This window comes from Acinonyx jubatus, chromosome E2 (genome assembly GCF_027475565.1).
Source record: "Acinonyx jubatus isolate Ajub_Pintada_27869175 chromosome E2, VMU_Ajub_asm_v1.0, whole genome shotgun sequence".
Taxonomy (NCBI): Eukaryota; Metazoa; Chordata; class Mammalia; order Carnivora; family Felidae; genus Acinonyx; species Acinonyx jubatus.
The window spans coordinates 50,336,510-50,362,817 of NC_069396.1; the positions used below are offsets into that span (position 1 = coordinate 50,336,510).

At 55.8% G+C, this 26,308-nt stretch overlaps 3 protein-coding genes and 1 pseudogene across 4 annotated transcripts; all 4 read right to left on the reverse strand.

Annotated features, from left to right (window-relative positions):
- Window positions 1–359: 359 nt before the first annotated feature.
- IRF2BP1 (interferon regulatory factor 2 binding protein 1) lies at window positions 360–2,687 on the reverse strand. The gene has a single exon (XM_027037848.2). The coding sequence runs from the start codon at window positions 2,523–2,525 to the stop codon at window positions 771–773; it is 1,755 nt and encodes a 584-aa protein (XP_026893649.1). The 5' UTR covers window positions 2,526–2,687; the 3' UTR covers window positions 360–770.
- A 3,816-nt stretch (window positions 2,688–6,503) lies between these two features.
- Window positions 6,504–14,147, reverse strand: MYPOP (Myb related transcription factor, partner of profilin). Of its 2 annotated transcripts, XM_027037849.2 has the most exons (3): window positions 14,071–14,145; window positions 12,777–13,328; window positions 6,504–7,829 (listed from the first exon to the last, which is right to left on the reverse strand). In XM_027037849.2, exons 2-3 carry the CDS (start codon window positions 13,273–13,275, stop codon window positions 7,120–7,122), a joined length of 1,209 nt encoding a protein of 402 aa, XP_026893650.2. In that variant the 5' UTR covers window positions 13,276–13,328; window positions 14,071–14,145; the 3' UTR covers window positions 6,504–7,119. The 2 variants fall into 2 exon arrangements, with proteins under 2 accessions (XP_026893650.2, XP_053066029.1); XM_053210054.1 differs by having other exon boundaries at window positions 12,777–14,147.
- Window positions 14,148–23,025: 8,878 nt separating this feature from the next.
- On the reverse strand, window positions 23,026–23,420 carry LOC106973640 (60S ribosomal protein L31-like; annotated as a pseudogene).
- A 1,128-nt stretch (window positions 23,421–24,548) lies between these two features.
- Window positions 24,549–26,108, reverse strand: NANOS2 (nanos C2HC-type zinc finger 2). The gene has a single exon (XM_053210515.1). It carries the CDS (start codon window positions 26,040–26,042, stop codon window positions 25,626–25,628), a length of 417 nt encoding a protein of 138 aa, XP_053066490.1. The 5' UTR covers window positions 26,043–26,108; the 3' UTR covers window positions 24,549–25,625.
- Window positions 26,109–26,308: the final 200 nt, after the last annotated feature.

Consider the following 26,308-nt stretch of genomic DNA (forward strand, 5'->3'; position numbering starts at 1 on the left):
CCATCCCTTCTAGGAAGCCTCCTAATGCCCCTCTCCTTTCCCCTCCCCTCGCGGGCGCTAGTCCCCCACACCTTGGGTAGATACAGGGGCGGGACCAGAAGAGAAACCGAATTCCCGAGCATGGCTCTGGTTCCCATGCAAGGAGCTTCCCGTGCTCTCTAAGCCTCAGTTCCGTCATCTGGAAAACGGGCAGATGGCTAGAACGCTTGACCAGTGGCCAGCACTTCTGAAAAGCGCCAAGGGGCCCGCCTGAGTGGAGGGCGCCACCTGGAGGCTACCACGCATCGTCCTTTCCCTGCAGGATCAGTTCGGTCCCAAAGGGGGCGCAGCGTCTCACACAACTAAGGGACCAAGAAGGAAAAAAAAAAAACAAAACCATCTTTCGGTTTATTGAAGGAGGAAAAGGGGGCGGGAGGGGGGGGGGCAATAAAATGCTTTTGCTTTGTTTATAAAGAGCGAGATTTCAGGAGGCCCCTTCTCGAGGAGGAGGGGGGCACCTCTCCCCCGACTATAAGCAGCAGCAAAGCCAAGCCAAGGAGGGGAGAGGGAAACTGGAGGGGCCAAGGGACCCCAAACACCCCCTTGGGCAGAAGCCACAAGCTTTCTCCCCCCACCCTCAATGCATCTACCCCAGGGAACCATCCAGGATGAGGAAGGGGTATGTACACAGGTGGGGGTAGCACTGGGTTGGGTCGGGGAGGGAATAATTTATCCGCAGCAGCGGTGGGTGGCAAGGGGGTAGGACGCAGTAGACTGGTGGCAGTGGTGGCCTAGGGGTCCCGTTCTTTCTTAACCTTGATGTCTCCAGCAAGGATAGTGGCGATCTCGCCCTGCATGAAGGCCCAGGGGACAGAGGAGCCCACCAGGGGACACTTGTCCCCACTGGGGCAGTACACCTCCCCAGCAGGGCCCTGTGCCTTGATGAACTCCCTTGAGCAGGGAAAGCAGAACTTGTGTCCGGGCACTGAGGGGCACTGGACGAAGTGGGTGTCTTCCAGCCGCTCCCGGCACAGGGTACAGCACAGGGGTGCCCCGGGGGTCGCCCCCGTGCCGCTACCACCCCCGCTGACCGCTTCTGCCCCAGCTGTGGGGCTGACTTCGGCTTCACCATTGCGGGCCACTAGACGATGCTGGGTCGGAGGCTGGGCTGCGGAGGAAGCTGCGGGGCTGGCGCCCCCAGCACGCATGGGGCCCCCGCCCCCGCCAGGGTCCTTGGGGGAGTGGCCCAGGGCCTCGGCCACATTCTTCAGGGCGGCGATGGGTGAGGGCACACCAGGGGTGTCGGCGGAGAACGGGCCACCGGGTGCTACCCAGTGCCGCTGCTGCTGCTCCTCGGTGGTCATCTTCCCAGCCGCCTCACCCTCGGGCTCAGGGGATGCCTTGCGACGGCGTGGCGTGGGCGCCAGGTTCCGGGACGGGGCTCGCGGCGGTGGGCCACATAGAGCTGCAGGGGCTGCCTCTGGGTACTGCTGGGGCAGGGCCTCGGCAGGAGCTGGCTCTCGGAAGCTGCGGACACCGTCGGTCAGCAGCTCCCCCAGCTGGCGCCATTCCCCGGAGCCGTGCCTCCGTTCATATTCGAGGTACTTGAAGCCTGAGGAGGCTAGAGCCTTGCCCGGCTCCCGCAGAGCATCGTGAAACATCTGGCGCGCCACGGCCAGGACTCCCGCATACACGTTGCCAGAACCACAGGGGTATTCGGTAAAAAGCTTCAGCTCGAACTCGTAGCCGGGCGGGCGGGCAGTGGCATCAAAAGCGAACACCCGCCCCACCAGCCCGTGATCCTTCTTGAAGCGGACGTTGAAGGGGGCACAGGCTGACAGCGCCAGCAGCTGTTCCCGCACCGCTTTGGGGCGCCCGTGCCACTCCTCTGCCCGGCCACGCATGGCCTCGTTCAGTTCTGCCAGACAGTCCGCATTCCTCTGCTGCTTCTCCTTCTCGAAATCGGAGCCAAAAGCTGGACGGGCAGGACTCAAGCCGGGTGCCAGCGTCAGGCCTCGGCTTCCCAGGCCAGACACCGCAGCTGCCAGCAGCCCGGGGGGCACCAAGCTGGGCATAGAGCCAAGCAAGGCCCTTCGCGCCCCCTCCGCCACGGCCTCCTCGCGGCCCAGCCCATTAGCCAAGCGGGACCCCAGGGTGTACTCCAGGGCGGGCGAGGGTAGGGGGAGGCGGCCCGACGAGGTGGCCCTGTCATAGCGGTCCTGGCCAGAGATGCCGCCGCCTGCTCCTGACGGCTGGGGCTGGGCCTGCGGAGGCGGTAACTGAGGCCCCTGTGCAGCGGCCGCAGCCAGGTCCTTAGTGGTCGGGTGCTTGAGGGCGGGGGGCCCGGGAGAGCGGCCCTCGGGGAGCACGTGGCTGCGTTTGAGTTGGCGGGCAGCGTCGATGAGCAGCTCGATGCGATCCGCACCCTCGAAGTTCACGCAGCCACGACACACAGCCTCGCTGAAGTCCCACACCATGGCCCACGGCATCTTGGGCAGGTCGCACAGGTAGCACCACTGGCGGCGGGACGCCTGCACCGACGCCATGACCCCCCGCGCGCGCGCCGCCGAGCCCCGGCGTTCCACCCGCCGCCGACGTACGATCCGCGCCGCCGACGTTTGATTCGTGTCCCCCGGACCGCGCGAGCCACAGTCAGGCCTCCGGCTCGGCCTCCCCGCCGATCCAGGCCCGGCCCCCCTTCCCCGCCCCCTGGGCCCTAAGCCTTTTTCCTCACTCCCGCCTCCTTGAAAAGCTTGTTAGAGGCACGTCGGCGCCCCCGCCCGGTCCGGGCTCCCGGCCGAGGCGCACAGCTCGGGCCCCGCGATGGGCCGCGGGCGCCGCCGCCTCGGGCTCCCGCCGCTCCCGCCGCCGACGCCGCCGCCGTTGCAACGGCCGTCGCCGCCTCCACCTCCTTCTGCCCCAGAGGCCGCTTCGCAGGGAAAGTTACATAACGCGCCGGCAAAGCCTTCTGGGAAACGTAGTCCCGCCGGGGCTGATTCTTAAAGGGGACAGCCGGCGGCAGAGGGAGTGGGCTCGCCGCCTCTCCGACGCGCAAACCCGACCACTCATCACGGCGGGCAGGGAGTTCGGCGCGCTTCGCGGAGCTCCGGCACAGGGTTTGGGGGCGGAAAGGAGATATGAATGGCCAGAGCTGCCACGGGTTCAGAAATGGTAGGAAGTGGACAGGGTTCCGCGCGCATAATTTCAGTTCCGACTTGCTGTGCAGCTTTAGGCAAAAGTCTTGCTCTTTCTGAGGCTCAGTTCCCCGCCCATCAGAGGTGGGCCAATGACTGGTTAGGAAGGCAGCATCTCCTGGGGCGGGGCGGAGGGGCTCTGATTGGACGGTTTCGGGGTAGGGGGACGGGAAGCTGGCAACTGGGGGAGGGAGGGTTCTGCATGGCAGTTCGTTTTCCTCAACTCTTGTATACCATTCTCGGAATGGGGCTGGCAACAGCGGGAGAAAGGGGAAGAACGAAGGCCTCTCGGTCAAGGCCTCTGCCTCAGTTGCCTCATCCATTAAAGAGAGTGGTCGAGCGCCCTCGAACTCTCTTCCAGTTCTGCCGGCGCGCTCTGGTCTACAAAGGGTTACACTGTATCTCTCCCTGCCAGCCCCATCAACCACTCACTACAATTCCCAAAATGCTCTGCAGCGAGGACAAACGACGCACTTCCGCTGAATGGGAAGTGGGGGCAGGCCTTCCCGATTCCCGCTGTCTTCCACCCCCGGCTCAATTTTGGGGTGGCTTTACGTTTTTTCGGAGCACTGGGTTGAGGAAATCCTCACCCTCTACTGCTCCCTAATTTGGGGGAAGGGACGGAGGCCAGAGATGGCGAGTTAAGAGTTGTGGGGTTAGTTTCCGGGGAAACCACCTTTCTCCAGCCTTGAGCGCTCATTCCCTGATCGGCCCAACCGGGCTTTGGGGACTCCCCCGCCCAGGTTTTTCTTCTCAACATCTGGAACAGTGGGAGCCAGACTGGAAGAGTAGGGAGGGGAGGAGAGGCAAGTCTTCGGGTCCTAACCCCCCATCACCCTCTTTCTGTCGCTAAGCCTGGGTCCGTGATAAGCGCTCAAAAGTATTTACGTGACTTGCCAGAGTTGCATTCCTTACTGGTTTTCAAACTAATCGGACTGTCTGCTTCCTCTCCCCCAGCCCGCTGCAATCACAGCCGCTGTGATTTTGTTCTCCAAACAGCAGCCTCACTCTGCAATTTCACTCACCACCTGTATTCTTTTCTTTATATGAACTCCCATGGGAAAAAAGGCCATCTACTTTTGCCTCCTCCTGAGCAATACAGGCATACCTCAGAAATATTGCATTCTCCCTCCAGACTACCACGATACAACAAACCTTGGCAATGAAGCAAGTAGCACGATAGAGCAAGGCAAACAAACGTTCCGGTTTTTCCTGTGCATCTCAAAGTTAAGTTTAGGCTGTAACGTATTAAGTGTGCAACAGCATTATGTCCAAAGAAACAAGGTACATACCTTAATTTAAAAATACATTTATTGCTGGGGCGTCTAGGTGGCTCCGTCGGTTAAGTGTCCCACTTCCACTCGGGTCACGATCTCACAGCTGGTGAGCTCGAGCCAGCTTAGAGCCTGCTTCGGATTCTTTCTCTCCCTCTATCTCTGCCCCTCCCCTGCTCACGCTCTAACTCTCTCAAAAATAAACGTTAAAAAAAAAAAAAAACTTCTAAAAAATACTTTATTGCCAAAAAAGATGGTCACCATCGTCTGAGCTTTCAGATTTTGTCCCTGATCACACAGCACCATAACAAATGTGATAATAATGAGAAAACTTGAAATAGTCAAAGAATTACCAAAATGTGACACAGATACAAGTGAGCGGCTGTTGGGAAAGGGATACTGATACACTTGCTTGTGGCGGGGTTGCCACAAACCTTAAACTTCTAAAAAAATGCAGTATCTGGGGCGCCGGGGGTGGGGGGGGGGGCTCAGTCAGCTAAGCGTCCCACTTGATTTCAGCTCAGGTCATGACCTCATGGTTGGTGAGTCTGAGCCCTGCATCAGGCTTTTCGTGGACAGTGCGGAGCCTGCTTGGGATTTTCTATCTGCTCCTCCCTGCTTGTGTTCTCTCTCCTTTTCTCTCTCTCAAAACGAATAAATAAACTTAAAAAAAAAAATGCAGTATCCGCGAAGCGCAATAAAATGAGGTATGTCTGTATTATGGGCACAGTCCTACTTTTTTTTTTATGTACTAGCTACATTTTAATCAAGTAAGTTAACACTATGTATGGAACCACTAAAGAGGCCATTCAGGGATCACCCAAAATTGCGTTTAAGCCATTCTTCAGTAAACACCCCTGGGGGGGGGGGGTCAAGAATTCTGGCCAGAGTTCGGCTTCAGGTGGGCTGAATTGGGATTGTCCTCTGGCAAGTTTAGGGCAAGTCCCTACACTTCTCAGGACAGAGACGCTGTAGAAGTTGCTCTTCATTGGATAGCTCCAAGTTAAAATGAAAACACGCATATAAACGTTTAGCATGGTGCCTGGCCCAGAAAAGGAACAGCATACATAAATGGAAACTGTTTTTTAAGCTGCTCATTAATTCAAAGATGCAACCCTCTTCTGTGTTGGGCAAGGCTGAGGACACAGCAGTGACTGAGATACGTTCAGGCCTTGCCCTGACAAGGCTCATCCTGGTGATGGAGGCAGACATTCAACTTAAATTTACTCAAATGATTATTTAACTGCATTCTCCCCGCCTCCCTACCCCCCCCCCCACCCCCCGACTGCTAGGGGAGAGGGAGTGCCAGAAAAGACTTTCCTGAGGCAGCAATATTTGAGCTGAGACCTGAAGGATGAACATAGAATGTAGATGTAGACGCCTACATTTTTATGCCCATTTTACAGACGAGGAAAAGGGAGACCCACACAGCTGGCCAGGGCAGCACCAGGGATGGAGCCAGGTGTGACTGATTTCAGGGTGGTGGTTATTGGCTACTTTGCTTTCCAGCAGGTTTGGGAGTAAAAAAGAAAACCAGCTCTTGCCTTCATGAAAAGGGGGTGGGGGTGTGTGGGGGGGCAGCTTTAAACAGATACAGGCATGTATTCATTTAGAGAACAGAGGACACTGGAAGATAATCTGAGCAGACCCATCCTAGCCTGGAGGAGGAAATCCAGAAAGCTCCCCTGGAGGAGAGGACACTTAGGCTGGTATGGGAAGGATGAATAAGTTGGAATAAGATTTGAACACAGGATCTGATGGCTTTAAGGAAGGAAGGAAGGGAAGAAAGAAAGAAAGAAAGAAAGAAAGAAAGAAAGAAAGAAAGAAAGAAAGAAAGAAAGAAAGAAAGAAAGAAAGAAAGAAAAGAGGAAGAAAAGAAAAAAAGAAAGAAAGAAAGAAAGAAAGAGAAAGAAAGAGAAAAAAGCTGGAAAATCACCAGCGTCCCAACTTCAAAGGGATGCCACTGGTCCATGGAGGCAGGGTTGGGGGAGGGAGGGTGGTGAGGGGGACAGGTGTAGGTGCTGAAACCCCAGGCCTGTCTCAGAGCCCAAAGTAATTGTATTAAAAATAAGTTTATTCATATCTTGTCACCACTGGGGAGAAATGAGGGGGTTGAGCTCTGGAAGTCAGAGACGGCAATGGGAGGCAGAGGGCCCAACCTGTATCTCCCCAGTGAGAACTCTGCCCCCCTCTCCCTAGGGTACAGACTGCTATATCCTTTGTCATCCATATTCTGATTTGTCTTGCGACTCCCACCCCCTCCAAAGTCTGGATTGGGGAGGTGAGGAGGCCCCTACGGGTCAATTCTCTTCAAGTCAAGACCAGGAGCTGTTAGGGAAGGGGGGCGCATGTGCAGACCCGAGAGGTTCTCTCCGCAACCCACAAAGGGCAATAATAAATAACGTAAAATTGATGGCTTAGAAGTTAGGGTTCAGGGAAGCAGCCAGGCAGACAGCGCTGTACTGGAGAAAGGGGTGGGGGACCCATCAACAAGCCCCCCTGAGAATCAGGCACTAACTAGTATAGGGAGTGGGGTGCTCGCGCCCCCCGCAGCAGGGAGCCAGGGTGCAGCCGAGATGGGGAAGGTGCGTCGCCCTCCTCCACTGGGCTAAGCTGGGGGTGGGGGTGGGGAGGAGGTACAGGCAGAAGGAGCTCGAACCCAACAGCAGATTTCAGGGAGATTTCCAACGCCCCCGCCTCTTCCGTGTAGGGAAACCTTTCCTCCTCTTGTGTGGGGGTGAGTCGTGGGGAGGAAGGGGAGCCGGGGGAGGCCGGGTGGCCCCCGCCTCCTCGCTCCTAGGGGCGATGATCACCCCCCTGGCTGCTACCACCGCTCCGTCCACCACAGCAGCCACCACGGACACGGGCTCTGGGGTGATCTCCGCTTTCGGGGTAGGCGGGGGCAAGAGGGGCCTGGGGGGTGGGGGCGGGGGCGGGGGTGGGGGCAGAGGCGGGGGCAGCCTGTCGACGGCGGTTCCGGGCAGAAGGGGCAGTAGGGCGCTGAGGGCCTCGCTCAGTTTGGCCAGTCCCTGCTGAAGGGTGCCAGCCAGCTCCCGGATGGCGTTGGCCGTCTCCTGCTGGGCCCGCAGGAAGTCCAGGGAGGGGTCCGGGGCCGAGGGCGTGGGTGGTGGCAGTGGAGGAGGTGGTGGGCTGGGGGACGAGGGTGCCACGTGGACCTGCTGAGGCGGCTGGGGTGGTGGCGGTGGGGGGGCCGGGGGCGGAGGAGACAAGGCCAGGCGTGGCAGCTGCACGGTCTGCAGGGCCGGAGGGGGCGGGGACTCACGCTCCTTGGGTGGCGGGCAGCCCCCTTCCTGGGGGCTGCAGGAGGGCCGGGCCCACTGCTCGGGGCTGCTGGAGCCCCCCTTGCTGTGGGCTGGTGTATCTGTGGAGAGAGAGATGTAGGTAAGGTGACGTGACCCCCCTCCCCCCACCACGTGTCTCGATTTCCCCTTTCCACCTCCCACTCACCCTGGCCCCAGAGCCATCTTTTCAAAACCCAAGTCGGATCGTGCCTTGGAGGAGAACACAGGGGAGAAAAACAATATAGCGAATGACCACCTGGTGGCTGATGCCAGCCTTGGTGGAAACAGGGTCCTGGAGGTCCCCTGCTGGAGCCAGGCAGAACCAACATTCTAGAAAGCTCCTCCAACTATCTGGACGCTCCCCCCACCACACGCCTCCGCGGGCTCTCTCTGGCCGGGTGGTGGGATTTCTCCCTCAGCTGTGGTCTGTACCAGTTCAACCCTCAACCCCAAGCCTGTTGGGTTTCCGCACGCGTCTCCTGTCACCTGAGACTTCATTCACGCTCATGAACTTGACAGAGTCTGCATACAGAGGCTTTCAGATTTCCGGGCCCTGCCTGAAACCTCTGCTCCATTTCTGTACCGGCCACACAGCCCCTCGATGGTCTAGTATTGCCTCACACTCTCCTGCCTGGAGCTGAGCTCCTGACCCTCTCACATCCCGCTCCCGGCTCCGCCACCCCCCATCGCTGCTGATGACAGCCCCATCCTTCCAGCCGCTGGGGGTGGGGGGGCGGGGGGGCTACAACTTTCACTCTGTTTCTCGCCCAAGACACTGTCCATGTACAATGGTCACTGGCTCTGCCTTCAAACTATTTCAACGTCCCGCTTCCATCCACCTCCACAAGCCCCTCCTAGTCCAAGCACCCGCATTTCCCCGCTTGGGACTTTTGCAACTGCTTCCTCGACTGGGTCGCCGGCCTCCTCCAAAGTCTCAGAGGTCCAAACGATATACGTGTCAGTTACGCTACCCACAGAGGACCACATATCCAAGGATCCATGTATAGGAAATGTCCAAACAGGCAAATCTACCAGAGACAGAAAGTAGATTAGTGGTTGCCTGGGGCTGGGCGGAGCTGGGGGGGGCCAGGCGGGGTGATGGCTGAGAGATGCGGGGTTTCTTTTTTGGGTGACGAAAATGTTCTAAGATTGATAGTGGTGATGGTTGCACAACTCCACCAGGATGCTAAAAGCTACCACACTGTCCTCTTTAAAGGGGTGGCGGCCCGGTATGGTAATTGTATCTCGACAAAGGTGTTTAACAAATACAAGTCAGATGTTGTCTTTCTCCGCTCAAAAGCTTCCTGGGGCTCTCACGTCTCAGACTAAAAGCAAAGTCCCTGAGGCTCTCAAGGCTCCGCACAATTTGCTCCAGTGCCTCCCTGACCTCATCTCTACCCTTTCCCTTCTCTGTCTCACTCACTAGGCTCCAGCCACACTGGCCTTCTTGTTGGTCCACACACACAATACGCCTGCTCCTGCCTCGGGGCCTTCGCATTTGCTGTTCCTTGGCCCGGAAAGATCTTTCCCCAGACACCTGCCTGGCTCCCTCTCTCTCAGCTCCTCTGCTCAAATGCGGCCTCCTTGGGAAGATCTTCCTTGACCTTCTGTGGACAGCATTTCCCGTCTCTGTCCTCTTCTCTCTCCTAACCCTACCTTTTATTAGCACTTATCTCCACCTGGCATGGGGTCGCTCTGTTTGTTGTCTGTCTCCTCCTGATGTCAGCTCCATCAGGCAGGGCTTTGTTTTGTTCACTGCTGTTTACCCAGCGCCTAGAACAATGTCCAGCACAAAATGTTTTCTTTAATGAAAAAAGAACTGTGGCTTCCAAGGAGTCAGCACGGATTGGGGCCCCAGGCCCCAGGTCCTTGCTGCAACCCTCCCACAGCTCCCCAGCACCCAGGGGACAGTCCAGCCCCTAAGGCTACAAAGCCCTAGCCCTTACCCCTTTCGGTCCCTCTTCCTTGCCTCAGGGAGAGTGTGCGTGAGGTTCCCTCTATTAAGAGTATCCCCCTTGCATGGCCTCTTGGCCAGTTCAGATAGTCCTTCCTCAGAGAAGCCTGCTTCCTGCTCCCAGGCCAGATCTGATCTCCCTGCTCTCCTGTTGCAGAAACAACCAATCCCCTCCAGCCTTCAATGCTGGGGGTCCAGCCTCCCTGGACCAGGCAGGCAGAGGAGGTGGGGGAGGCACGGAGAGAGATGATAACCAGAGCTAACACTTGTTGGACACTTTCCTGGCCAGGCCCTGGGTGAAGCGGCTATGCTTTCCTCCTACGTTATTTCAGTGTGTCCTCTCAGCCATTCTCCTGGGGGCGGGGGTGGAGGGGAAGGGGTACGTGCTGCCATTATCATCCCATTTTACAGATGCAGAGACCTGAGGCCCAGAGAGACATCACAGTGCTGGTGAATGCGAGAAGAGGCATTTGAGGGCTCAAGAGTGGTAAGTCCCCCTCATGAGGGGTGTGAGGATTGTTGCCATTCTGGAATACTGTTCTTCTAGCCTACTGAACAATAGAACAGAAAATGGCCCACACTTCGTGCCCACGGGGGTCACGGAAGGGCCACTGCTACATTTAAAATCATTTATTTGCAACCTTTGGGCCTCCATTTCCCCACCTGTAAAATAGGGGTGTGCGTGTGTGTGTGTGTGTGTGTGTGTGCGCGCGCGCTCGCCCAAGCAGGCAAAGGACCAAGTGACCCAATAACAGAACCTCTCCCTGAGGGCCATCACAGGGATTAACTGAATCACCCCAGGCACAGTGCATCTTCAATGCTGTTACTGTTTGTTTTTTTGTTTTCAAATATTAGGTCAGAGATAAATTATCCTGAGCTCTCCTCTAGTGTCAACACAGACACCTCAGGCCGCCCCAGGCCCCATTCCAGTCTTTCAATCAAAGCCTGTTCGTCTTTTATGAATTTTACGCAGTGGGTAATTTGCGTGAGGTTCTAATCAAGGATGCTTTAAGCACATTCCTGCCTCCGGGCCTTTGCATATACTGCTTCCTCTGGCTCCAGTGCTGTTCTATCAGATTATCTACTTGCCGCAATTTCTCTATTCAGGTCTCTACTCAAATTCCACCTTCTCAGAGAAGCCCTCCTTGACTACACTATCTAGAGCAACCCCCTTCTATCACTTACTGTCCTCTTTCGTGTGTTTAATGTTTATTTATTTTTGAGGGAGAGAGGGCTAGCGGGGGAGGGGCAGGGAATGAGGGAGACACAGACTTGCAAGTAGGCTTTTGCACTGTCAGCGGGGAGGCCAGCCTGGGGCCCGAACCTGCGAACCGTGAGATCACGACCTGAACGGAAATCAAGATTTGGACGCTTAACCGGACCGAGCCACCCAGGCACCCCAACTCCCTATCCTTTTAACATGCTTTATTTTTCTTCTTAGTTCTTATCACCTCCTGGTATGTGATCTGTTTTGGGGTTGTTTGTTCGTGTCTTTCTCCGATAACTGGAATGCTGGCTCCGTAAGAAAAGGGAAGGTGACTTTTTCTCCACGGTATTCCCCGCACCTGCCACAGCGCCTCCCTCAGAATAGGTGCTTGATAAATATTTGTTGAATTAATGCAGGAATAACACAGTTGTACGACTCTCGAAAAAACGTTTGCCGTCTCTGCTCTGGTTCAGTGTGGCCGTTTCACAGAAACAATGAGGTTTGAGATTCATGTGGAGAACAGGGGTCCCACGTGATCGTGTCTCTCCCCTGCTTAAGACACTTTCACGCCTCCCAAATGCCCTGAAGATAAAGTCCAAAGTTCTGACCTTCACTTACAAACTGCGTGTGATCTAATTCCGGCATACCCATTAACTCTCAGTCGATATTAATTGTTGTTGTTATTGCCAGACAATCTAGCCCAGTGGTTAAGTTAAGTGCATGCACTGTGAGTTGGACACAACCTGCATTTGAGTCCCAATTCTACTACTTAGTTTCTGGGTGACCTTGGGTGGATGAATGAAACTCTCTGAACCACATGATCCTGAAGTTGTTTGATCATATCCACCTCCGTCCCTTTCTCAAAACACCCTTCAGTGACTCCGTATGGCATTCTGGATAAAATTCTTCACTGTCTGGCCTCTGCTGACCTCTCTGACTTCATCTCAAAACATTTCTTCAATCTTTCTACTTTCCCCTTCCTCTAACTTGGAAACTTCTCAGTTCCTAAACTGGCTAAGCTTTCTTGTCTCAAAGCTACTCTACATGCTGTTTCTTCTACCAGCAAAACTTCCTCAGCTCCTCTTCATTCTCACTCTGCTTTTCTGATGTCTCCTCCTCCAGGAAGCCTTCCTTGACCTCCAGCCTGGGTTAGGTGCCCCCTCGGGACTCCCAAACTCAGGCCCAGGAGGGCAGGGCTGGAGATGTCTCCCTCACCGCAGTGTCCCCAACACTGCCCAGTACAGGGGAGGTGCTGGGGAAATAGCTGTAGAAGAAATAAGAAGCCAGAGTCAAGGCCAAGTGGGATGTCTTTGTACTCTGCTCTCCACACTTCCTCTATTCATGGCATGACCTTGGGAAAGTTACCAAACCTCTCCCAGGCTTTGATATATAAAATGGCAAAATAGTTCATACCTTGCAGCATTGGTAATCCTATCAAGAGCGAAAACAAGGAAGGTTCAGGAAGTGCTGTACTCAGCAATTCACGCATATTAACTCGTTCAATCTTCACAGCATGCTTTTGAGGTGGGGGCTTTTTTTTCTTTTTTTAATCCCCATTTTACAGATGTGGAAACTGACCTGCGATAACGGACCCAGAATGACACAGCTGAGTGACAAAGTCACGACTGGAGCCCGGTCAGCCTCCGTTGGTCACTACCCTACATTACGTTTAATGAAATCCTGCCTGTGCTGATAATCCCAGGTGTGGACTCTGGAGCCAGGCCTTCTAGGTTCCGTTCATGACGCTGACAGTCATGGGCTGTGGGACTTTGGGCAAGCCACGTAAAGAGCTGGGGAACCGTGCCGAGCAAACAGCTGAGTTCGCGACTGTCTTGCTCTGGCTAAGGTGACACCGAAGGAACTCACCTGCCCGTCGGTCTTCCCTGCGGTCCTCGGACAAGACGTAGCGTTGGGTGCCCGCACTTGCGGCTGACGGCTGTGAGGAAGCGGCCACCGAGGGCTGCTCGGCTCCCGCACCACCTCCCGGTGCCGCCACTCCCGGCCCCAGGATGGCAAAAATGGTCTCCTCCTCCGCGGAGAAGGCGTCCTCGGCGGCAGGCCCGGCGCCCTGCGTGGAGTGCGGCACGCGGGCCAGCTTCTCCTTGGTGCGGCGCTTGAAGTCATTCCAGCGCTTCTGCACCTCTTGGCCAGTGCGCTTCCAGCTGGTGATGCCGTTGATCTTGGCGGCGATGCCGTCCCACACACGCCGCCGCTCGGCCACGCTCACCCGACGGCTCTGCGCGCCGTAGAGCTGTGGGTAGTGGGCGCGCACCTCACGGATCAGGATCTGGTTCTCCTCAAACGAAAAGCGCGGCTTGCGCAGCCGGGTGGTCTCTTCCGCTTCGCCCGCCGCCGCCGAGGCCATGGCGCCCCCCGACGCCGCCGTCCGGCCGCCTGGCGCATGGGGGGGCGCCGGCGCTGCGGGCACAGGGCGCACGGCGCTGGCGGGGGCTCGGCGTCCGCGCGCCGCCAGCCCCACCCCGGCCGCCCAGACACCGCCTCCAATGCCCCCGGGGCCAGGGGTTGGGGCGGAGAGTGGCCGGGGGCGACGGGCCACGGGGGACATTCAGAGCGCCTAATAATAGCTGACACCCGCTGAGCGCTCCTCTTGTGCCTCGCGCGGCGCAAAGTGCCACGCCGAGGAGTTGATGGAAATTGGGGGAGGGTCTGGAGGGGTGGAGAGAAATGAGGAAAGGCGAAAGAAGAGGGGGTGTCTGCAGGAGTTAGAGGAGAATGGGGGCATGGGAGAAAGCGAAATGGAGGGAGAATGGGGGTGTCTCGGGGTCGAAGAAGCATGGGGGTAAGGAGATGCTGAAGGAGAGACGCAGCAAGAAGGGGGGATCTGGAGCAGAGGAGCGCTCTGGGGGCTCCGGGGCAATAGGACGTCTGTAAGAACGGTACGAGATGGGGTCCTCAGAAGGGATGTCCAGGTAGAATGGGGAGTTGGGGGCTCCTGGGACAGTGGAGAAGCTGGGACTATCAAATACTAGGGATTAGGGTCTGCGGGGATTGTGGGGGCTCTGGGGATTGCCAGGAATTAAGAGGATCTCTGGGGGTAAAGGGGTCCGGGAGTAAGAGGGGACAACGGAGGCGATGGGGGACTCCATGAAGAGTGAGGGTCGTGGAGGGTGGGGACCGAGTCGGGCCGCGGGTCACTCACCGGCGCCGCCGCAGCCCCCGCCTGCCCGTCGGTCAAGGCTCGGGCTTCTGCGGCCTCTTCCCTCCCCCCTCCTCTCTCGTCCCCCTCTGGGCCCCGCCCCCGTCCGCCCCAAGAGCCATGGCGCAGGCGCACCTAGCGCCAGTCAGCCCCCAACGCCCTTACCGCTAGAGTTTCACGCCCCTCCCACGGCGCAAGCGCAGAATTGCCTTCCACCGCCCTCCTCGCGTGGGGGCTTAGCTGCGCAGGCGCAACATTAGCGCTGCGTCCGTTCCCCTAGCTTCTTGGGGCCGCAAGAGCATTCGCGCGGAACTCTGTCCACGCATGCGTGCCCCTCGCTCCTAGTTAGCTTTGGTATCCCGGGGCTGCGTCCCTGCGCAGGCGTGGCAATCCTTGGAGGAAGTGGGAGAAATGATGGAGAGAGAGCGCTGAGAATAAGCTGCGTCCTCGCTTTTCGGCCAGTCTTCCAGCCGAACCCAGCCCTCTTACCGTGCTGGGGTCCCCTTCTCTAGGACAAAGGGGAGGGAGACGGCGCTAAAGGGCTGCGCTGCGTTTCCATGACAACGGTGTGGGCGGGGTGGGGGCGTAAGGAAACCGGATTGCCGCCCACTCGTACCTGCCCCGGCGCGGGGCTGCCCTGGATCTGCCAGCCGACTCGTACCCACGGGGGCGGGGCACCCTGGGGATATTCCACCCCAGGCGGTGCAGTAACCATGGCAACCCGTCAACCTTCCAACGGTGCCTGGGGGCCCCTGTCCACACAGTGACGTCATGGCGCGGGCAGCGAGAATTTAGAGGGAGAGTTCGGCGTGTAGGGAGGGTGATCCTGGCGCAGGTACGGCTTCAAGCAAATGCGCGGAGGCAGCAATTAATCTAGAACACGGGTTGGATGAGCTGGAAGAAAGGGTGATGGAGTCAAGTCGGGCTGAGAAATTTGATTTGCATCTTTGCAGGAGCCCTCAAGGTCATCCAACAGACAGAGTTTCGTTCATCTATTCAACAAATAGTTATTGAGCACCTACGCGGTTCCAAGTGCAGCGAATACAAAAGACAAAAAATCTGAGCACCAGGGTGGCTCAGTCGGTTAAGCAGGTCATGCATGATCTCATGGTTCGTGGGCTGGAGCCCCGCGTCCGGGTCTGTGCTGACAGCTCAGAGCCCGGAGCCTGCTTCAGATTCTGTGTCTCCCTCTCTCTCTCTGCCCCTCCCCCGCTCGCTCTCTGTCTCACAAAAAAATAAATAAACGTAAAAAAAAAAAAATAAATAAGTAAACGCTAAGATCACATTTTAGTTGGGAGAAACAGTATGCAAATATGATACATACGTGAGGAGGTGATGAATATTATGGGGAAAACACAGACGTCGGAACAGGGTTGGGGAGTATGGTGCCTGTATGTGTCTGTGACTTTAAAATAAGTTGGCAAGGGAGACCTACCTGAGAAGGGGACATTGGAGTAGACACGCGAAGGAGGTGAGGGAGCGGGTGCAGTCAGAAGTGCGGCTGTGCCCGGCCGTGTTCCAGGAACGTGCAGGCTTTACAGAGCCCTGTAAGGGACTTCCTTCGGCCTTTACCCAAGTGAGGGTCACAGAAGGGCCCCCGAGCAGAGGAAGCACATGGTCTGGCTCTGGTTTTAATAGGATTCCTCCGCGGCGGGGAGGAATTGAGTTTAGAAGCAAGAGTGGAAGCTCGGTGCCCAGTGAATTGAGGAGACAGGTGGTTCAGGAGAGAGGGGGTGGGGGTTCCCGCCAGACGGGTAGGCGGGGAGGGTGGGGGCAGTAGAACTGGGTACAGGAAACGAGAGAAAGAGGGGAGTTGAGGGTGACTCCATCGTCTTTGGTCTGAGCAACAGGAAGTCTGGAGCTACCAGAAGGGAAGATGGGCAGGGATTCAAGTGGATCAAGAGTTCAGGTTTCCCCAAACTTGAGGTGGCCTTTACCCAACCGAGTACAGATGTGGGGTAGGCAGTTGGAATGTTTGAGACTGGACGTCAGGGGAGCGGTTGGGTCATGAGATATAAATTTAGGCGTTGTCAGTTACTACATGAATCGAAATCCCCAAGAATGGGAGAGGTTAGAGAGGGAACAGCTGTAGACGGAAGTCCCCGGCCTGAGGTGGGGGCACTCCAGTGGTGGAGGGCTGACATCAGCAAAGGAAGTTGAAGAATCAGTAAAATGAGAGGAGACCCAGGGCTGTCTGCTGTCCGGGAGGCCAAGCGAAGGGCGTCAATCAAAGACAAAGGAAGGAATCAATGCCAAATGCTGCCTAGAGCCCAAGGCCCATAAGCCTGAGAGCTGACCATTGGGACCAGCAATCTGGAAGTCATTAGTAATCTCGAAGAGGGCAACTTTGGTGATGCGGTGGGGGCAGTGGTCTGATTGGATGGGTTCAAGAGAGGGTTTGCTTATGTGTTTGTTGAGAGGGTTTGGGGAGAACCAGTGTAGATGATCCTTTCTAGCACAGCAAAGGGGTATATCTGGAAGGGGGCATGGGATTTCCAGAGGTTTATTTAAGACGGGAGTTGTAAAAGTATGGTGTGTCCCAATTCAGGATGAATCACAAGAGGGGAGATTAATGGTGCAGAGGAGAGAGGGGAGAGTGGCTGGAGCCTTGACCAGGCAGGGCGGGCGCAAGTAGAGAGTGGTTTAAGGGGCGCGAGCTGGTCGTCTACAGAAAATAGTGGGAGGGGGAGGGCACAGAGGCAGGCAGGAGGCAGGATGTGATGTCAGGGCCATGTGAATTTTCTCTTCTGTGCCTTCGGTTGTCTCAGTAGAGTAGGAAGCAGGGTCTGAGGTGAGAGGGAGGCTCCGAGGTTAGGGACAACAAAGGAGAAAAGCATTGAAATAGTGAGTGAGTGGCCGGGGAAATGTAGACAAATAGACCCAATATTTGGAGGTTATCGGCTATGAGGTTGAAGTGAGATGAATTTTTCTCGGGTCGCACTTCTCTGAGTGGGTGCAGGTGCACAGTGAGTAACAAGCTGACTTTCGCCAGGGCTGGGTTTATATGAGGTCCCGCCATGGGCCCCATGAGGTCCAGAGCTCAGGGCCAGCCCACACCAGGCCTTGTGGGCAACATTAAGGAACTTCAGTGCAGGTTCTGAGCAAGAAAGGACAGGGTCTGATTTGTGCTTTAGAAAGACACCCCTCTCCCCCGCTCTTATGGGAAGGAGGAAGACTGTTGGCTAGACTCAACAGAGAAATCTGGGGCAGGGGCAGGAGGGAGCTAGGGAGAGAGGTGGAGGAGACTAGGCAGGGGAAGGTGGGAAGGGTAGAAATGAATTGGGAGACATTTGAGAGGCAGCATGTACAGGGGGTGTGACTGTCAGTCTGGGGAGGGGAAGGGAGCCCTCTAGGTGACAGCCGGTCCTCTGCTCCAGGTTCCTGTCGGGGGTGTGGAGCCAGTGAGGACAAGGTGGTTGTAAGGCGCTCCACTTTGTCCCCCCAGAAAGATATGTGGACGTCCTAACCGCCCCATGACTTCAGAATGAGACCTTCTTTGGAAATAGGGTCATTGGAGATGTAATTAGTCGAGATAAGGCCATGCTTGAGTAGGAGGGACCCTTAATCAAACATGACCGGTGTCCTTATACGAAGAGGAAAGAGACGCACGGAGGGAAGACCGAGGCAGAGATGGGAGTGATCCTACCACAAGCCAAGGCAGGCCGGGGGCTTCCAGAAACTCCAAGAGGCAAGGAAGGAAGCAAGGAGGCCGGAGGAAGAGGCGAGGAAGGATCCTCCCCTAGCGTCTTCGGAGGGACTGCGGCACTGCCACCAGCTCGATTTCGGGTCTCCAGCTTCCAGAACTAGGAGAATACCTTTCGTTTTAAGTCACTGGTTTGTGGTACTGTGGTATGGCAGCGCTGGGAAAGCTAACACGCCAGGCACCGAGAGGAGGCATCCAGGATGCTGGTGGAACCAGAGAAGAGTGGGTTGGGGGGGGCTGTGGATCCACATCAGGTCTGGAGCTCATGAGGAGGCCGGAGACAAGGAACCATGGGCAGAGGGGAGGCAGATAGAGGTCTGTAGGTGTGGGTGTAGGAGGTCAGAGAGCCAGGGCCCTGGGATGCTGGTTGAACAGAGAAGCTTTTCTTTATCTTCCTTCCTTCCTTCCTTCCTTCCTTCCTTCCTTCCTTCCTTCCTTCCTTCCTTCCTTCCTCTCTCTTTCTTTCCTTCTTAAACATTTATTTATTTTTGAGAGAGAGAGAGAGCAGGAGCACGAGTCGGGGAGAGACAGAGAGAAGGAGACAGAAGTTCCAAAGCAGGCTCCAAGCTGTGAGCGTGGAGTTCGATTCGGGGCTCGAACTCACAAACTGCGAGATCATGACCTGAGCCCAAACCAGTAGTCGGCCGCTCAACTGACTGAGCCACCCAGGCACCCCAGGGAAGCCTTTCTAAGGCATGTTTTCTAAACTGTGGATCCTGAAAAATATTTAATGGGTTGCCACAAGCATTGAAGAACCCAAATATCCGAATGTGCTGTGTGGGGTAAGTATTGCTTGGAGGAACTCTGGTTTGTTAGTTATTTTCAGATGTTCTTAAGACACATCTCGGGGGGCGCCTGGGTGGCTCAGTCAGTTGAGCATCCAACTTTGGTTCAGGTCATGATCCCGCAGTTCATGGGTTCGAGCCCCACGTCAGGCTCTGTGCTGACAGCTCAGAGCCTGGAGCCTCCTTTGGATTCTATGTCTCCCTCTCTCTCTGCCCCTCCCCTGCTCACACTCTCTCAAAAAATAAACAAACATTAAAAAAAAGGATGTGAAATGAATTTTGGGGCACCTGGGTGGCTCAGTTGTTGAGTGTCTGACTCTTGATTTCAGCTCAGGTCATGATCTCATGGTTTGTGAGTTCAAGCCCCACATTGGGCTCTGCACTGACAGTGTGGAGCCTGCTTGGGATTCTCTCTCCTCCTCTCTCTCTGCTCACCCCCCTCAAAATAAGTAAAAAACATGTTTAAAAGCTTTAAAGAAAAAGACGCGAAGGGGTGCCTGGGTGGCCCAGTCGGTTGAGCGTCCGACTTCAGCTCAGGTCACGATCTCGCGGTCCGTGAGTTCGAGCCCCGTGTCGGGCTCTGTGCTGACAGCTCGGAGCCCGGAACCTGCTTCCGATTCTGTGTCTCCCTCTCTCTGACCCTCTTCCGTTCATGCTCTGTCTCTCTCCGTCTCAAAAATAAATAAACATTAAAAAAAAAAGACGTGAAATGAATTTCTCATTGTGGTTTGTAGTAAAAAAGTGAAAGGCACTGAATTCGAGAGAGGAAGTTTCTGCTCTCTAAACCTTTCAACTAATTGGATCAGGCCCACCCCGATTATCCAGGATAATCTTCCTTACTTAAAGTGAACTGAATATAGACTTTAATCGCATCGACCAAATGCCTTCGTGGCAACACCAGGATTAACGTTTCAATAACTGGGGACTATAGCCTCATCAAGGGGATACATCAAACTGACCATCTTAACCACAGGCGTCATCAATAAGTAAGTGGTAAACCCTGTTAGATGCTGGTCGGTGTTGAGGAGGAAAGAGGAATAGAACAGGGTAAGAAAGATCAGGAACGGGGCCCCTGGGTGGCTCGGTCAGTTAAGCGCCCGACTCGATCTCGGCTCAGGTCATGATCTCACGGTTTGTGAGTTCGAGCCCCTCACTGGGCTCCACACTGAGCATGGAGCCTGCTTGGGATTCTCCCTCTTCCTCTCTCTCTCTTCCCCTTCCCTGCTCATGCTCTCCCTTTCTCTCTCTCTTTCTCAAACTCAATAAACTTAAAAAAAAAAAAGAAACATCAGGAGTGAGAGGGTGAGAAGACCTCACAGAGGAGGTGATGTACAAGCCAAGGACCGCAGGAGGCAAGGAACAAAATGTGTGGCTATCTGGGGCAAGGGCAATCCAAGTAGGGGAAGGGTAAGTGCAAAGGCCCTGAGGCATGAGAGTTCCTAGAGCATTCAAGGAACAGTGAGGACCTTAAAAAAAAAAAAAAAAAAAAAAAAGGAGGGAGGGCACCGGGGTGGCTCAGTCGGTTGAGCATCTGACTTCAGCTCAGGTCACGATCTCACAGTTCGTGAGTTCAAGCCCTGCATCCAGTTTCGCAGTGAACCCTGCATCGGGTTCCATGCTGACAGTGCAGAGCCTGCTTGGGATTCTGTCTCTCTCCCTCCTTCTCTGCCGCTCTCCAACTCGCGCTCTCTCTCGCTCTTTCAAAATAAATAAACAACAATAACAACATGGGGCGGGGGAGAAGAGGTCAGAGAGACAGAGGCCAGGACTCTGGCCTCTACTTAGTGAGACAGGGGCCACAGGAGGACTCTGAGCTGAGGAGGAACGGGGTTACTCTTGTTGGGGTTTGAAGTGGACTCTAGGAGGTCAAGAGCGGAAGCGGGGACACTAGCGAGGAGGTGACTGCGTTAGTCCTGGTGAGAGGTTGTGGTGGGGATCAGGAAACAGTGGGCCGGGGGGCGGGGGGGAAGACGGTCAGATGGTGGGGTGTGTTCTGGGGGGTAGAGCTGACAGGATGTCCGTTTTGGACACGATGGGACATCCGCGTGGGTATTTCGTGGGCAGTGGTACCTGATGAGCATGGGGTCTGGGAGGAAGGTTTGTGTTTGTCAGAATGGCTGGTAGAGGGGCGCCCGGGGGGCTCAACTGGTCAAGCCTCCAACTCTTGATTTTGGCTCAGGTCATGATCTCACGGATCGTGAGTTCAAGCCCCGCGTCAGGCTCTGTGCTGGGAGTGCAGAGCCTGCTTGGGATTCTCTCTCGTTCCCTCTCTCTCTGCTTCATCTGCCCGCCCCCCAAAACAAAAAATCAGCTTTAACCTATAGTCACACCTCACCGGGGGACCCCTGGACCTCCACCGGGGCACAAATTCAATTTCCGAGACCCCCAAAATGGTAGGCACCCATGCGCACAGCGGGAAACTGAGGTTCAGGGAATTCGGCCTGAGGCTCGTACGCTTCAGGGGGCAACGGGAACTCTGTGGGGTTCTAGAGCCATCTTGGGTGCACGTGACTTTCCTTCCCTGGCTCTAAGTGGGTGTAGAACCGCCCCTCCTAAGCCCAGCGTGGTGCTGGGGGGGGGGGGTCACTTCTAAGCATTTGTACTTCTGCATGGAGTGCAGCCTCTTGTCTCCTCGTCTGCTGTGCTCTAGCAGGCACAGAGTGGGCGCACAAGGCCCCTGAGCAGAACTTTCCAGATGCTCTCCCAGCCCACCCTGCCCCTTGTCTGCCTGCTCTGAGCCCAGGGGGCTGCCTTGTGTGTTTGTGCATCTGCCCAGCTGCCTTGTCTCTGTGTTCATGGGGGACGGGGGAGGTGCTGGGGGATGCCAGGCCTCTTGAGCCTGCCTCGATGTACCCACACCTGCAGAGCTCTGTATGCCTCGCTGCTGTCCGTGGCTCCCTGTCTCCAGCCTTCTCGTGAGAGCTGATTTATTTTTTTTATTTTTTTATTTTTTTTTTAATTTTTTTTTCAACGTTTATTTATTTTTGGGACAGAGAGAGACAGAGCATGAACGGGGGAGGGGCAGAGAGAGAGGGAGACACAGAATCGGAAACAGGCTCCAGGCTCTGAGCCGTCAGCCCAGAGCCTGACGCGGGGCTCGAACTCCCGGACCGCGAGATCGTGACCTGGTTGAAGTCGGACGCTTAACCGACTGCGCCATCCAGGCACCCCATCGTGAGAGCTGATTTAGACCCAGCTCCCCTCTCAACCCAGACTCCCCTGGCACCAAGAACATTCTGGATGCCTCCCCTGGATGCCCGGTGTATTCGTTTCTTAGGGACGCCTCAGTTTTCGAGGGCACCCATAACAATACCACTAACTGGGTGGCCTAAAACAACACAAATGTATTCTCCAAGTTCTGGAAGCTGGAAATCCTGAAGCCACGCTGTTGGTAGTGCCGCAGTCACTGGGGAGGATCCTTCCTCGCCTCTTGGAGCTTCCGGCAGCCCCGGGTCCTTCCTTGGCTTGTAGCAGGACTACTCCAATCTCTGCCTCTGTCCTCCCTGTGTGCACCTCTCTTTCCTTTTCCTTTCTAAAATTTTATTTGATCTTTTAAGCAATCTCTATACCCAACCTGGGGCTCGAACTCACAACCCCGAGATCAAGAGTTGCATGCCCTGAGGACTGAGCCAGCCAGGCGCCCCTCTTTCCTCTTCTTATAAGGACACCGGTCATATTGGATTAAGGCCCCCCACCCTACTCCAGTAGGACCTCATCTGAATCCATTTCATCTCTGACGACCGTGCGTTTCCAGAGAAGGTCACATTCTGAAATGCTGAGGGTTAGGACGTCAACACATCTTTTTTGGGGGTGGGGGGGGACAAAACTCAACCCGTAACACCCTTGGAGCACCTTATACTCATCATGTCCTCACTGACCCCATTACCTCCAACCGGGACTTGCCCCGGACACCCGCGTGTCACCCAGCCGTCCCCTTCCCCTGGGCATCTAGGGGAGGCAGCCAGGATGCCGTGACTCATTGAGAGTCTGGGCTAAGTGGGGAGCTGGGTCTAAATCTGGTGTGGAGATCACGACGAGGCTGTACCCGCAGAGGTGCACGGGGCCCTGCAGGGGTGAGGTGCCGGAAGATGGAGGTCAAGGTACATTGCTCCCTTGACTTTTTTTTTTTTTTTTTTTTTTTTACAAATATCTTTTCTTTAGGGGCGCCTGGGTGGCTCAGTTGGTTAAGCGTCCGACTTCGGCTCAGGTCATGATCTCTCGGTCCGTGAGTTCGAGCCCCGCGTCAGGCTCTGTGCTGACAGCTCAGAGCCTGGAGCCTGTTTTGGATTCTGTCTCCCTCTCTCTGACCCTCCCCTGTTCATGCTCTGTTTCTCCCTGTCTCAAAAATAAATAAAACGTTAAAAAATTTTTTAAAAACCCAAATATCTTTTCTTTAATTATTATTATTTTCAATTTATTGTTATTTTTATTTTTTTTTTCAGTTTTATACCTTTATTTGACAATCAGCGACTAATTCTCCTCCACATTAACTGTCTGGAGATTTTTTGTGAGCGGTGACAGGTGCATAGGTAACCAACGTAGAGAGCTGGTCTGGTGAACCTCCATCCTCGTTGTGTATTCTGGACCGCCACACACGGGTACACGATGGAACGTTCCTTCTTCCTTTGGCCCAGACAGCTTTGTTGAGCCTTGGCGTCAAAGCTCGCATCTGGAGTTTCCATCTCCCTCGTGGCGAATGTCCAGATCTCCTCGAGGGCCAGAGGGGCTCCCTTCTTGAAACCCACTCCATGAATGCGCTTGTGAATGTTGGTGTGTTCTCTGGACCCCACCTCCTTGATGGCAGAAGGGCCCTTCTCGCTACCCTTCTTTGTGGGAGCCATTCTGCCGGGTCCCCGGGGGTGGAAAGGAACACCTTCGGTTTCCAGCGTTAACTCCCCGGAATCATAGCCGACGTCTGGGAACCGGTTGGGAATCATTTAAATGCATGGAGGAGAAAACCCAACTAAAATTAAGCTAAGACAATGTAACAATATAAAAACGGGGAAGGTTCAATGAGGGAAGAAATCAGCCGTCAGTAGATTATGTCCAGACACAGATACATGCAGAATACAAATGGGGGGGCAAAGGTGCCTGGGTGGCTCGGTTGGTGAAGGGTCCGACTTCAGCTCAGGTAATGTTTGTTTTTGAGAGAGAGCGAGAGAGAGAGCGCGGGCGCGCGCATGTAAGCGGGGGAGGGGCGGAGAGAGAGGGGGACAGAGGATTGGAAGAAGGCTCTACGCAGCGGGGGCTCGAACCTGTGAACCGTGAGATCATGACCTGAGCTGAAGTCAGACGCTTAACCGGCGGAGCCCCCCAGGCGCCCCTTCATTTGGGTTTTGCTCAAATGTCACTTTCACGGAGAAGCCTTTCCTGACCGCTTTGTAGGAAACAGTCTCTCTCTTCCTGCCTTCTTTCCCAGCGGAGCGCTCATTATCCACCCGACATTTCATGAGATATTTGTTGATTAATCGTCAGTGCACCCCCCCCCCCCCGCCAGAAAGTCAGGCGCATGAGGGCAGGAGTGTTGTCTGCGTTGCTTACTGCTACACCCCCTAGAAAGGTGCCTGGCACAAAGCAGGTGATCAATAAATATCTGTGAACGTGTGGAATAAAAGGACACCTGATGTTACAGGCAATGTTTTGTGCCTACGTGCCTTTCTAAGGGGCAGGGGCCATACTTTCTGTCACCTCTCCGAAGGGGGTCTGGGAGCCCAAAGTTTAAGAGCTACCATCAAAGTTGGTCCTTTTAGACCCGTGGTTTAGAGGGGCGGGTGAGGGACCCCTGGACAGAGCCCCAGGAAGGATGAAGAAAGGGAATCTGGGGTTAAGGTGGAGGCCAGGACGTGGGGACTAGTCCATAGGTGACCTGTGTCAGAGGACATGAGGGAGGATACGTCGTGAGAGGAACCCAGGACCCCTTCCTGCTCTTCCTCCCTGCGTTGGGGGCAGACGTGGTTCCCTCCCCCAGCCTCCAGTGAGAAGACAAACAGTGATTTCAAAGACAACCAGAAACGCTCTTTATTCGCTAGAGCTCAACCCCCCAGGGCCCCAGCCAGGAGCCAAAAACCACGCAACTTAAAACCTGACCTGGGCTCTTTCTTTACTTCGCCCCTAACATAAAATCTAGGCACCTGCCTTTCCCTTCTGGGCACTTTTAAAACCCCATGCTTCTCGGGGAGCTTGTTGACTTAAGTGTTGGAGGATGAAAAAAAACAGGAGAAAAAAAAGACATTTAGCAAACTAGCAGGATTTGAAGGGTGGGAGGCAGTGGAGAGACGCCCTTGGGCTGGGGGAAAACACCCATTGGTGATTTGCAGGTGGGGGTTGAGTGCTGTGAAATGGAATGAACAAGAAGGTGTGGGGGGGGGGGTGAAAGGTGTCAGCACACCACAAGGTTCTCCACTCCCAGATAAGCCTTCGAAGACAGGGTGCCCCCCCTGTGTCCCCTCCTTCCCCCAGCTCCTGATGATGGATGGGCTGCTGGGCCAGGGAAGGAACAGTCCAGGGAGGTCCATGAGGCACCGGTGGCTCTACAGGTGGCTGAAGAAGGTGGACAAGGCTGGTCTCGAGTCAGAATCCCATCTGGAATGTTCTTGGGGGGGGGTGGGGAGTGTCCAAACCAGTCTTGTTCACTCTCTCCAGATTCTGAGGGCTGGCCTGGGAGAGCACACGGTGTCCCCTAGGTCCATGGATGCGAGAACCCACGAGGAATGGAACCAGAGGGCTGAGAAGTCGAGGGGGGCAGGGCTAGCGTCACCAGCAGCCCCAGGAGGAGTAAAGATCCATGAACGGTGGCGCACAAAGGGCCACGAGGCCATGCGGTCCCAAGAGGCAGTGGTCCTGCTGCACCAAGAATCCACAGACACCCCCAGGACAGAACCCCCGTGGCCGAGACGTCCCAGGGGCAGGGCTGGCTTGGCCCCCTAACAGCCTCTGTTGTTTCAGGATCCAGCAGGGATGTCCTTCTGGGGGGCCAGGAGTTCCAGAGGGCGGGGGGAGTCAGGAGGAGGGCCCTGGGACTTGGCAGGGACTGAACCAGGAGGGGGTGGGGGGCGGGCACCTCACAGTCCTCAGCGCTTGACCTTGCGGCCGGCCGAGTTGCGCCCGCTGCGGCGGTAGAGAGACTGCTGGCCACCGTTGAGTGGGCAGTACTTGAGCGTGTGTGCCTGGCCGCCGGTGGCCCCGCACAGGGGACACACGTAATGCCGCAGGATGGGGCACATCACCACGCCGTCTGGGGTCTTCAGCTGGTGTGACGAGTAGACGTGACGCGATTCCCCATTGTGCTTGCAGAAATTGCACAAGGTGGCCAGGCCTCCGCTGGCCCCGGGCCCTCCCGGACCCTGAGCCTGCTCCAGCGGGGGCCCAGGTCTCGGCTCCCCGGTCCCTGGGGCCTCTGGCCTCTGCCCCCCACTCTGGATCAGCGCCAACACCACCTGGCTCAGGTTGAAGTAGTCCTTCCACATGTCGAAGGGAGGCAGCTGCATGGCTCTCCAGCAGAGGTGACGCGTGGCTAGAGAGAGGCCAGGGCCGCGGAGACCAGGGGGAAGGAGCAGCAGGTGCTTTTAGGGAGCAGAGAGGAACTGCACCCCCTTTTATACTCCCCCAAAGACCCTTCTAAGCAAAGGTGGAGCTTAGGATTTAAAGGGCCCACTCCCTACCCACGACTCCATCTGACTGTAATCCCCCACAGAGATCAGGAAGGAGGCCCTTTCCCTGGTCTCTGGTCCTTGCTCTGCCTCCAGGGTGCCTC